The 13,383-nt window shown below is 38.5% G+C and overlaps 1 protein-coding gene across 1 annotated transcript in view; it reads left to right on the top strand.

Annotated features, from left to right (window-relative positions):
• Positions 1-13,383, top strand: part of OCA2 (oculocutaneous albinism II) — a 178,297-nt gene that overhangs the window by 98,622 nt on the left and 66,292 nt on the right. The window contains exons 18-19 of the mRNA XM_009882100.1: positions 8,489-8,616; positions 13,257-13,316. Coding sequence (XP_009880402.1) covers positions 8,489-8,616; positions 13,257-13,316 — 188 coding nt within the window. The remainder of the gene's footprint in view (positions 1-8,488; positions 8,617-13,256; positions 13,317-13,383) is intronic.

Genomic DNA, 13,383 nt, shown 5'->3' with positions numbered 1-13,383 from the left:
TATTTTCTTTTCCTTGGTTTGTTTTTTTTTTCCCCTTGTATTTTTTGTTTACTTTGTAAAGCTTTCCAAAATGGTTTGATAAATTAAGGAACCAGATGCAAAGCCTGGGAAGCAACATTTGTGGACCTTTTCTATACAGCTAAAAATTTCAGTTTGAATAATCTGTGGTTGCCTGGAAACTCCTTCACACACTTCAGTAAAGTAGATGGTTTTGGTTCGCAAAACATTTGGATTAGAGATGCCTTCTCTGTATACGGCAGAAGGCTTCTGCTTTCAAAGTATCAGTGGTGATGTTATGCTTGTGATATTGTGGGCAAAAAGGGGAATGTTCCTTATACCTGGAGTTAAGGATTTATTGTTAGTCTAATTAAAAATTTTATCAGTGTAAGCAAAATACAACAAGCAGTTATTGTTAATCCTCTTCTGATGATATACTTATAGTCCAAATTATCTAATTAATACAAAACAAAACTCATTAAAAATAGACAGTTAAAACTGTTGTAAAAAAAAAAAAAAAAGACAAAACAAAAAAACCCCAAAATACTCTCAGTATCTTCCCCTTATATTCTGATGTTAGGGTCACCTTTTGATGCTCTGCAGGGTGCTAAGGTTCACTGATTTAGGCTGGGAAGAGTCACTACAAAGTGTTGATATCTTCAGGTCTTTGCTGGGATGAGTGTGATAATGGTGTCTTCCTCCTCTTTACCAGGAGGTGAATAGTGTTGATGTTGATGGTTTCTTCCTCTATGTGCATGGGTCCACTTGAGCCAATTTTTATACATTTTCTAAAGCTCTACACTTCACCCTTTCAACTTTGGTCTTCAGCTCTGCAGTATACCAAATTTTATCATATTGTTTTATCATAGCGTTGTATGTATGTTACATACCTGTTTCTTGTGCTTTTTTTACCACTAAAATGGGTTTTGACAAATTTTGATCATCTAATCACTGCTGAGTTGCTGATAAACCTGAGGCCTTTGGTATCATCCTATGCATCCCCTTTTAGCTGCAATTACTCATCCTGAGCACTATTGTCTGTGGAAACTTCCTTCTTCTCTTACTGTTTTCCATTAATGCTCCACCTACATGTAGCTGTGACACTGCTTTCTGGTTTCCTTAGTTCCTGACCTGATAATGGTAAGCAGAGCAACAAATTGTAGCATCTGATAAGAGTGTCCAGCTTAATGTATAAGAGATAGTAAGATTAAAGCCATGCTTTTAGGCACTCCTCTTTGAAAGCCTTCAACCCCTTCTGGAGACCCTTCCAGGTTCTTGCAGTTGTGCTTGTAGGGGCTGATCTGCAGCTCCTTTCCCATCGTGGTATCAGCTACAACTGTCAGTGGAGTTGGGCACATTTGTCCTCATTTTGTGCCCTCTGTCTCCCTGCCCTTGCTTCATACATCTACGATTTTATCTGTTTTGGCATGCAATGATGTTGGTTTAAGTTGTCCGGTACTTTTACTTTGAGGTGAAAAAGAGCACTGCATGTGACTGACTTGCTGGTGTCTGAGTATGCATTATGGAGAATTTGATTGCACCGTGAAGACGCAAACTGTTGTTTTAAAATGAGAATGGAAATAATTGTATTTAAGAGACTTAGTACATCTTTCATTCATAGCGTTATTGAAAAAAATCCTGATACACTGCATATGAATGTGAGTCAAAAATAAATTTGACGATTATTTTGTAATAATGAGAATGTTGGAATGGAGTTAAACTGATTCTGTCAGCTTTGACTCAGACTCGGAAATTCTGGTCCAGATCTTAGTTATTCCTCCTTCTGAGCATAACACTTCGATCCTGAAAGTAAGAGAAATCTGCTTTCCATGATCCTTGCAGTCTTAATTTCTTTTAGGATAGTTTTCAAAAAATTCTGCCCTAGAAATTTCACAATCATCTTTACAAACATGTAATTAAGCATGGAAGATATCCTCTGTCCTTGCAGCTGCCCATACACTTGACCAGAAAAAAACAAGAACCAGTAACAGTTTTATCTGCTAGTGCAGCTTTTGCGCTTTATTGCTTAGTTCTAGAAAAGTTGACCTTTCCTCTGTCTCGATATTTGCATCTTCTGAAATTATTTTTGGTTCACAAGAGTCAATGAGGCTATAGCAATAGAATGTGTTTGTTTGCAGTGACCTTTACTGAGATAACTGTAAATTCTTTAGACTTTTGGATTGGTGCAATATACACAGCTATATATCTGTCAGCTCATCTTCCCTGCAGATGCAGTGCCTAGCTATAGCAATCTCTAATCATAGTTTCTTTCTTACAGTGTTCTATCTTGAATGCCATCCTATCTCACCTATGAAATTGTATTTGGAGAATTAACAAAGTTAGGTGTTGACATTGCAATACAATGGTAAATGTGATTTCTGCATTCTGACCTCATGGTATTACAGCCGTGCAACAAAGTCTGTCCCATCCTTTCCTAATGCACATGTGCTAATCTGTGATTACAGAGCAGTTAGTCCTCTGTCTCCCTGTTTTATGCTACACTTCCGGTTTTTGACGTCACAAATACCTTCTATCTGCATAGGTTTTGGGGATATTTGTCTTGTGTGGGGTTATAGTTTCCACCAACTTTTTTCATGTTCTTTCAGTCCTCTTGTATTGTACCAAGCATTTCCTCTTGTGGTGTGAGCTGTCCTGGACTGCCATCATCACCAAGAAGTAGCCTTAAACTGTGGTGCTACAAATAGAGCAGAACAACAGAAAACGATTTCTATGAATCTAAGCTTATGAAAAGAGACTGCTCAAAAGACTAGCAAGTTGCTTTGTAAAAGGGTAGCTTTATAAAAAAAGAATATTAAAGATAAAACAGTGCTTATCAGATGACAGCAAGTATTACTTATAAACATTCCGCATGATTTCAGAATGTATATTTTCAGAGATGCCTGATAAAATAAAACAAAAAATTACAGAAACCAAAGTACAGGACATTCTCATTCACATTCAGAACTACTAATGAAACATCTTCCATGAGTAGAGCAAGTGCTACTAGAAATACTTAACTTTTTCACCCAAATATTTCTATAGTCATGTATAAGAATATAGTTGAGTGTATGCTTTACACAACATTACAACTACACCATAGTGTATGACAGACTGGCGTACATCCTTAGGCTAAATTTTGAGGGGTTGTGGAGTTAATCAGACTTCTTCTGATTAAGCTGTTGGAACACAGTGATGGACTTCCTCATACATTCAATAACATGCTGTGTAAACAATTATTCAAAGGTAAGTGCCAAATGCGTTTTAGCTGGTAAGCCTGTTATGGACGTTGTGGGCTAAAAGGGTTTCTACAGGTCACAAAAATTGGTGTGGCTATTTTGACAAACAGTGAACCGTTAAGATTACAGAGAAAGAATATTGTACTTTGCTCAGTGACAAATGTCTAAAAAAAAATCAGTGTGTCCATCCCATTGTTTGCAGATAGGAGTATTGTATTTTCATCTGGCAGAAGATGGTCTAGCTGATTTTTAGAAAACTTGACTTATTTATCAACTGTTATAAATATGTGACCTGATTACTGTGTAGCCTGAATCTTCCTCGCTGCTATTACACCTCCTCCCCACTGCCTCTTGTCCTGTCCACTGCTGCCACCACAAACAGGTTGCTCTCTGCCCTCTGGAGCAGCGTGGTAGAAACCTAAAGATTTGCCAGGATCCATTCAGTCTGGTTATATCTGAGCTAAATATCCTGGATTCTTGAAATTTTTCCTCAAAAGTCAACTTTTCACACTGTTGATTGTACTTACTTCTCTGCCTTGTACTTCCTAATGAGTACGCATCTTTCTTAAAGCATATCTTCTCAGGGTTTACCACGGATGAAGAGAGCAGAGGTTGCTTACAGGACCGGCCATTTATTGTCCTGGTTCTGTATATCAGTGGACCATTAGGTTCAGTTGTGATCCACTGTTTTTCTTGAGTCTTTTCTGCAGGACTCTTAGGCATCAGGTAGCTTCCCACTCTGGATTTCTGCAGTTTTAAATATTCCTACATAAAGGTAGCCTGTCTTTCTTGAGCAGCACGCTGTTTTGGCCAAGCCAGCAGTGAGATTGTGCAATGCTTTTCAGTGCAAATGTCTCCAGTGCCGTTTCAGTTTCCACAAAAGTGAATTTTAAGTGTCCCCTCAGTATTCATAAAGACATTATTTCAAATTCTGTGCACGTAAAGTGAACATACAGTGTCTACATGTTTACATTGTTAGAAGGAAGCTTATGCTTTTCAGCTGGTAGTAGGTCACGCAAAATTACTTTTACTAAAGAATATGAATTTTTCTTAATGAGCGTTTGAAAGGCCTACAGATTATACAATATTTTTTTTCTTTCATTTCTTTCTCTTTCACCTACCTTCATCCCACATATTCTAGACTTCTATTTGATTCTATCAGATTGTTTTTTATTTTCAAGTTCTTCTGTTTGATTATTTCAAAATATTTTTTTTGTTTTGAGTAGGATTGCAATTGTATTCTCATCATAAACTATTTATTGTTCCAAAGGTGGTTTTCCCTGCTGGGTAAAGTGTATATGAAAAGAAAAGCTCTCAAGCTATTTCTGCTGTACATTTTTTCCTGGCCTCAGGCAGAAGACATGGGAATCTCTTCCGTGAAGAATGCATTATAAATTTGCAAGGTGCATTTGATAATAAAATTTCATTTTATTTTTCCTAAAATAAATAGAAACTGTCACTGTCTTCAACAGGTTACATATCAGTGCAGAAATGGAATTTAGATTCAGTTTCTCTCCATGTTATATTTCCAGAACATCAATTGTTGTGAAACAGAGGCACTAAAAGGCAGTAAAGGAAGTGGTCTGTGGAACTATAAATGGGCTTTGCTTTCACTATAGTAATGAGAAGTTAGTTTTTGAGATTATTTCTATTTCCCTTCCTCCTGGCTATTTTTTCGTGGCCCAGTAAGCTAGAAAATAAATGAACAGAGAAGACGGTCTTTAACATATCCTAGTACTTTTAATTCTTCAGAAAAGAAGGAATAGCTTCAAATTGAACCCAGGGCATATGCAAAGCTATCCAAAAATATAAACCACTGACATAGTATGTACTAAAAGGCGTCGTGAATGGAGATTTTGCATAAAGTCCCCCCAAATTCCTCGAGAGGCTTCCTCTTTCCTCTCCCCTTCTCTGCGCTCCCATCCTGTGCCCTTCCTCTGGGAGATGGGTAACTGCACCTCCACTTTGCAGGCAGAGCGAGGAAAACAAATACCCTCTGAACAGACTGTGTGTGCAGACTGAAATAAGCTCTGTGCAGCCAGAACTGGCAGCTGACGTGTTTGAGCCTCCGGAGAGCTGTACTTGCCGGAGCACGGCAGTAGGACACATCCCATGCCCGTCTGTATTCCCAGGGAACAGCACTGTTAGGCAGGGCGCTCTTCTCTCTTGCAAAGCCGTGCGCGTGGAACTAATACGAGCTGATAACATTCATGGTGCTAGGAAATGCCTGGCTCTATCCACCTCTCGTGCCTTTCAATTATATCTCATTAGCTTTAGCGAATAATTGTTATCTCTGTATAGCATGTTCAAGTTGATTTGTTTTCGTTGGAAGTATGAGGGCAGAAATAGTGCCAAGATACTATCACAGATTGTTCCAGAACTATTGAGAAATTGCTGTTCTTTAATTCTTCACTTCGTTGTACTTACATACAAAATGAATGTGACAAAATATAATGTCCTCACTTGCATTTGTACAAAATATCAGTAAAATTCTGGTACTAAGCTCCTGATCTGTGTACATCTACTTCCCCTTGCAGTATTCCTCTGACAGCAATTGCCATCATCTTTATTTATTTAAGGCGGAGATGGGCCCACCATTCTTTACAGGAATTCAGAGAGCAGCCAAGACTTGACGGTCAGAAGAAAATTAGCAGTACGTTTCCATAACCCTTTTCTTTGTGTTCAAAGAAAATAACTATTTAATTTGCATGGACAGATTCACTTCGTTTTTAGAAAGACAGTAAATGAGCTATGCCAGCAAAAAGGCATGGTAGACAGGAACTGACAGTTGTCTCCTCACTTTCTTTTGTTACTTTGGGAATTCTGGGAGCACTCCTTTCCCTGTGGGTTTGTAACTGTTTTTGCAGTCTATACACATACCCAGAGTCCAGTGCACAAAGAAAAAAAAAAAAAAAGAAAAAAAAAAGCATATGTTTTCAGTTTATGCCAGAATCCAGCATTCATCCTGAGCAGTACAGAGTATTACCACTCTTAGATAACTCCTGAACTCTCTTTCCAGTGAATGGTAAAATGTCGTTCTTCACAAGAAAATGTGGGACCAGCTATTCCCGTCCTGCTCTCTATTGTGGTTGCTTTTGCTCTTCTCCTCCCTTGCAGTATGATGCTCATGCATGAGCTATTTTTGACCACACACTCTGATTGTATCACTGTGACCAAAGCAGGGCACAGGCTTGCTCAGCTTGCAGCATGGCAGGGTTTCTGCCTTTAGAGTTAAGCAAAGCTAGCTATGAGACACGTTTTTTTGATCCAGTGAGGCACTTGGATCAGATTTTACTCAAAATCTGTATCAGGAACAACGTAGGAGCTGAAGCTACAAAATTTGGGATACAAAATTCCCTTATTTTTCAGCTCTCTGCTTAGCTTTGGCTTTGTTTCCACCTGTATGGTGTACTTCTGCTGACAAGCCATCACATGTCTTAGTCCTTCATACCTGCTCCCTTAGAAGGATTTCCCTGCATCTCCCTGTAGATTAGGTTTGCACCAGGCTAAAGAAAAAACTTACTGTGAGAGCTGCTTATTAAGGAAATGGCAAGACCGGAGCGATCAGTCATGTGGAAGCTGTTCAAGAAGGATCATGGGGAGAGAGCTGGGGAAGTGAGGAGTTGTTTGTAGTGCTGGAAAACGTGGTTTCAGCCAAGCAGAGAGGACAGAAGGCAAGTTGGGGGTACCAAGAGTAGAGCTGAACTAGGGAGGAGGTGGCACTTGGAGATGTTTGAGAGGAAAGAAATAGGTCATTGACTGAAGAGTTGGTGTCGCTGAGAGAGTTTAGGTTTTGGAACCAAACAATGCAAGAAATACGATACCACTGCTGCGCAAATACCGAAGCAGAAAATAAACCCACCTCAAAGCGTGAAAGCCAGAGATGGTGTCAAGCTAGCTGGTTTAGTTCTCCATACCAAACAGACCAGCCAAACTCCTGAGCTGCTGCTTTTGGGCAGGGCTGGTTGCCTGCACTGAGCTGCAATATTTTCAGCAGATGTTCCTTACTGATCACAGTTAACCTGAACTTCTTCATTTTAAGAGTGCAGTATGCCACTGAAAGCTCCTAAGATGTACTTGAGAGAGCAAAATGCATTCTTCGACTAGGGAATGCTTATGTGACGCTGCATAGTATTTTTTTGAGAAAATAGTTATTGTTCGCAGCTTCATGAACAGTAAGAACCTTTGGTGTCTTTATTTCCTTTATATTTAAATCTAAATAAATAATAGTATAAATAAATATATTTCCATTTAAATAGGATTTAAATAGAATATAGCTTAATTTTAAACTGCTGGATGTTTTTGGATCTCTTTCTTCTTTTAACTTAATGGAAGAACACTTGTGTTATGCATAAGCTGTAAGCTGAATGGCTTAAAATATTATGAATTAGTCTTCTGTCTCTGAATTTTCTTACAACTTTGGTTGTTGAAGGCTTTTGGAGAAGGCTTACTTTATTCATCTATCTACTTTGTAGCAGGGACCTATTTTCCTTAAATTAAATTTGGTATTTGGTTATAAGTTTGTGACTTGAAGTTGTTTGCCAACAAAGATTGTTATTGTTCTTTTATCCTCTTTGTTTTTTCTGTAATTCTATGAATCCATCACTTTCTGACTGTGAATATATGAAATAGGATGAGGCATACGAAACAGTCACAAAAAAGAGAGAAATAACTTGAAGAGGTAGAAGGCTTTATTTCCATGCCATTAAAAAACCCTTAAATTATATATCTTAGTTTTATTTTTAAAAAGTCATCTGCTGTTTAGGAAAACAATAGAGAGGCAAGACAGAAAGAGCAGCATCATTCTGAGGAAAACACCCAAATCCCTTTTGTGTCATGTCTGAAATCCCATTCCATTGTTTAAGATAAATGTGTCAGCGGAACCAAACAGCTCCAGAAAGCATTTTATCCACGCAGAGAGAAAGTGAGCCCTGCTCAGACAGGAGATTCACTGATTACATTCTCTGGCTGATTGTACATTTGATTTGCATTTTCTCTTAATCGCTTCCCAAAATATGGGTCTTAAAACTCTTCAGGATGTATAGAGGGATCCTGTCTGGAAAAAGCCTGTTTTGCTATTTAAAGTCAGTCCCTTTTCTGTTTTAAAGAGCTTTTCCTTTCCTCTGTTTATCTTCTAGAGCACACAGCCAGCAAGTCTTCGAGGCCCTGAAAAATGCAGCACTGTAACTTTTATGTTGGTGGCACATAACGAGTCTGTGAAGTGTGAAGTGTTGTTCTCTCTTTTTCTAATGCAGGCTGGATTGCCATATTGGGAGCCATTTGGCTGCTAGTGCTAGCAGACATCCATGATTTTGAGATGATATTGAACAGAGTTGAGTGGGCAACCCTCCTTTTCTTTGCAGCCTTGTTTGTTCTCATGGAGGTAAGATTCTCTGATTTCTAAAGCCTGAAGAGGTAGAAATGACTTATGAATGTGAACCGTGTTCCTGGGCAGATGCCTCCTGCAAATTCAATCCCACTGGAATATTGAAGATCGAGTGTAGTCATGGTAGTAACAGAGAGAAATTGCAGAGTGGTGGAAGTTGGATGGACCTCTTTGAGATTTAATTTTTCACTGTCAGCTTGGTCTCACTCTTTCTTCTTCTGCTGCATTTGCTGAATGGATGTAACACAATCATTTTCGTATAAGTAGAATTTTAATTGACGGTCTGTATGTGCAGGTAGTTTATACGTAGTTATGTGTTTGTTTTGCAATTATTTAGAAAAGTGATAGAAAAAATAGAAGAAGAATAAAACAGAGTTGAAAAATGCTCCTAATGCTGTCTGCTACATGCTGGCTACCAAATGGCCTCAGAGATTTCATGGGAGTATGATTTGACAGGATAATATCACTGAATTTCAGTTTGCAATTGTAATTTAAAAAGATATTCAGTCCTTGAAATGCCTGGATATCTTGCTGTGTAGTTTCTTTGTGTTTGCTTGACTATTAGAAACAGTCCAGTCATGTTTGTACCCCATTTTATTTACTGTTTGATGCTTTTGTATAGCCTGAGAGGATTTATTTTCAGTCAAAATGTTTGGATAATTCTTTGTATGCGTACTCACATTTACTTTTCAATTAGGCTTCTGTGCATTCCCTAGAATACTCGGTATTTTTCAGTTGTTATTTACTGGTTTTAAATTATGTAATTATGTTGTAGAAACACGACTGGCAAAACCCAAGTGACCACTGGCACTGCCATGGCTAGTGAATTGTTTGACTGAACAGCCTGGGAAAAGCCTGTAATAACAAATTTGCTCACACAGCCTCCTTCCTCCACCTTCCCCCCCAGTAACTGCAAAGAGTCCAAGAATTTGTAAATTGGGATCTATTAAAAAAAATCACCAACAGTAACACAGACAAACTATAAAGCAAATACAAACAGCGAATAATTCAACTGACTCTAACTGATGCCAAACTGGAAGTCAAAATCTGGTAACCTCTGAGAAGATGAATGGAAACTCTGATTATCATTAGGGGGCTTGTTTGCTAGCTAGTAGGTCTAAAATTCGTCAGGAAATGTTGATTTATTGCACACCCATTAGTACAGATAATTTTTAGCTCTCTACATTATCAGGCTGTATATATCCTTGCATTTTCTAGCTCTTATAGGGAATCCATATTGAAGCCATGTTTATTTTGTCTGCTGATGCTGTAACAGTTTATTAGTCGCATTCCCTGATGTATTTATTATTTTGGCTTGGATTGAATGATTTTGATTTGAGTGTTGTGTGGCTGCACAATAGCATAGTAAAACACCCAGGAAGTTATTTGCCATTTACTAACAGACTTTGGATACGACTGTTGTAATTCATTGAACTTCATTTTTATGGTTTCTCAGGTCACCGGTGAATAGTTTGCTAACGAATGAATATTTTTCCTGGCTCTGTAGCATGACAGCTGTTTAAGGTCATGAAAGAAACTTGTACATATAATCAAGAAAAAAGTGAGAGACACTAAATTCTTACCCATAAATGAATAAGAAAAAATGTTCTAAGTATCATTGCTGCTAATTTTGATCTGAATCTATAGTACTCTTTGAATTAACAGGAGATGACAGTCCTTGCCAAGGCTTTTTTATTTCCTGTAGGTTAACAATGTCAAGAAGAAACAAGTCAAAACAAAGATATGCATTGAAGTATAAGAAATCTTTCCATGAGCTAGGCACTCAGCAGTTGTCAGCTCATATTCTTGTGGATCTTCGTGATCCTTCATCTTAGAAGGTTCCCAGTATGAACCTATTTCCTACTGCTATAAATATTCCCTTTCCTATTACAAGGCACATTCGAAAACCTGTGTGGGACTTACTTATGCTGCAAGTCATTTTGGAAAAAGTGAATTAAGTTCCAGAGCCATGGGGGAACTCTTGGAGGTTCTGGCTTTGGGTTCTCATTGGTCCAGTCTGGTAGATCTTTTGCAATGAAAAAGTTGGAAAGCCTTTGGAGTTCTCTTGTTTTTGATTGTGTCCCTCAGGTAATTCATCTTTACGACTGTATTTTTAGTCCTTGTTCACAACTGTCTGTTACAGGCTATAAAATCTTTCTGCTGCTTCTGTCTCTTTATGACGGAAGTTCCTGTGCCTCTCAGGGATACAGTATTTTGTTAAATTTTATTGTCAAAATTGACATTTTACCTAAATCCCTTCAGGCAGAGTTTATTTCCAACGGTCATCATGACATGCTCTCCATAAGAGGGTTTCACACAAATTTTTGTGCATAAATTAAACTTTGATCTAAAATGGTACGCAATTTTTTTCTGCAGTTAAGCTCTATTTCGAGCTGCCAGACAGGAGCTGGTGTGCTTGAAGGCACCAATTAGTGCAGTAATACTTATTCCTCTTAGAAGACACAGAAAGATCCAGGAGAACCTCTGAGCAGTTTACAGCCAGGAGAGGCCAGTGGTGGCGTACTAATTGCTGAGTTTCACTTAGGCGCTTGCAGGCAATTGGCCTGGATATTGTAGAGACATCCTAAAGCTGGTTATATGGTTAGTACTGTCATCATCTCTAACGTGATGGGCTACCTGCAGACTGACCGTCTTGCAGGAGCAACGTGTGTGAACTTCACTCCCTTCCCTCTTTCCTGAATATCTCTTTCGTAGTACCATGTCTGGATTCCAGAACAAATTTGGAGTGTTACTGAAACATGTTGTGTTAATAGATAATTAAGTAATAAGGCAGTAGTGCTAACTGAAATTAATTCTGAACTCTGGTTGCTGACAGCTATATGTTAAAAAGTTTATTTTAAAGTGTGAACACAAAGAAATTGCAGAAAAAATATTACAGTTCATTAAAAATATTGCTTTTACATACATTCTAAAAGTCCCTTTCATAACCTTTGAGTTGGTAAAGCAATGCAGATAGCTTAGAATGAAAACGGTAACTTAAAATTACCAACAAGAATTTGCTCCTTAGGAAACTTTATCCTGGGAAGTTAAAGTCATGAAAAAATGACCTTTTTTTTTTTTTTTATTGTAAGGGTTATGTGTATGTATTTGAAAGACTTATCACTTGTTTTCTGCATGCTATGTCTTTAAATGTAATTATACCTTTTCTTGTGCAATGCATTGTTAAAAACAAACATAATTTCTAGGCCAAATTTAATATGTGGCTATACCCTAACCACTGGAGTTCGGCTGCTGCCTGAACGAGCTGCAGGTACAGGAGCTGCCGGTCTGAATGACAGCCCCTTTGTCACTCTGACATTACTGTGTCTTTTACCACTCCACTCAGTGCCTGTTAGGATCTTTGTCCATCTCTGTCATGGAATTTGACAGCGTGCAAGTTGAGTTGAATGGGTTTTTTTTTCCACTGGTGTCTCTGAAGGGCTCTGTCTGGCTGCCAGGTGTGCGGGTTATGGGGAGTTGTGGCGTGTGAATGCTGACTTCTGTGGCTCTGTGGGAACGGAGTCAGTAAGTGAGGCATTGCAGCTGACTGATTCTTAGTCATGGCAGAAAAAAAATGAAAGCCAGCCAACCAGCTTGGTCCAGGCTGAAGCAAAAATGGTGATTTTCTCCCCTGAGAAACTGAAAAGTCATAAAATAGGTATACCCCATTGAACCTGAAAATAGTACTCCATTCTGGACACTTGTAAGAAAAGAAAATAAAACCCAAAGTGAATTAAAAGGTAGCTCGCACAAGCTAAAAATTCCCTTTTTACCTCATAGTTTGAGGCAATAGATCATTCTCTTGGGGTGTTAATATTCAGTTTATACTCTCCTGTCTGCCCAAGGAGATATCAGGGCCATCAGCATTATGCTGGAGCCTTGCTATGTCTTTTCATCCGTGGTAGTAACCATGGTTGTATGGGGATACTATCTGAGTATCCTGTACAAATGGTAATGGCTCTCACAGGAAGGACAGAGCACTCTGGTCCAGGCTGCCCCGGGCCCGATGCTTACAGGGCTCACCTCCTCAGTTTGGGTGCCTGACATGGGGATCGGAGAGCTTGTTTTTCTGCCTTTCAGGTGCTGCTGCCCCTGTGCCAATTTCTCTTCACCAAAGATCTCTGGCCTGGTTTTAGCACATGGGTACAGTTGCGTTTTTATGGGCCTGAGAAAGCTGCTTAACAGAAACCTGTATTTTGCTTTCTCTTTTCTTCGACTGTGACTGAGCACAAGATGCCTGATTTCATCTGACCTTTTAAACACATGATATACTTCTATCTATATGGTGGTTTTGGGGAAGTCAGTTTAAAATCAGTTGTCTTCAGGTATTCAGAAAACATGTATCCACTGAAGAATGTCATCTTTAAATTTCAGTTTTGATTTGATGCCTGTGCCCCACGTTTTTAAGTAATCTGACTGGTCATTCCAGCACAACAAACCCACTTCTGCAAATACAGCTACCAAGTTCTGCCGTGTCTTTTCTTTCTACCAATTGAAAAGTTGCTGCAGAAGCTACATGAGATGAATATCAATATCTTGTGAAGAGGAAAGAATTGTGGTATTTGCTTACATCCATTGAAAAAAATGTAACTACATCAGGTACTTCACTAGTAGTATCTTTTTTTTTTCTTTTTTAGGCTTTGGCTCATCTGCACTTAATAGACTATATAGGAGAGCAGACAGCTTTGTTAATAAAGGTATGTTTAAAATATTTACATTTTTTTTAACAGGTAAGGAAAATAGTTTTAGTCCAATAGAAAAATG

The sequence above is a fragment of the Charadrius vociferus genome, unplaced genomic scaffold (genome assembly GCF_000708025.1).
Source record: "Charadrius vociferus isolate BGI_N301 unplaced genomic scaffold, ASM70802v2 scaffold273, whole genome shotgun sequence".
NCBI lineage: Eukaryota > Metazoa > Chordata > Aves > Charadriiformes > Charadriidae > Charadrius > Charadrius vociferus.
Note: the sequence above shows the minus strand (reverse complement) of the source record. Positions and strands in the feature narration are given on the sequence as shown.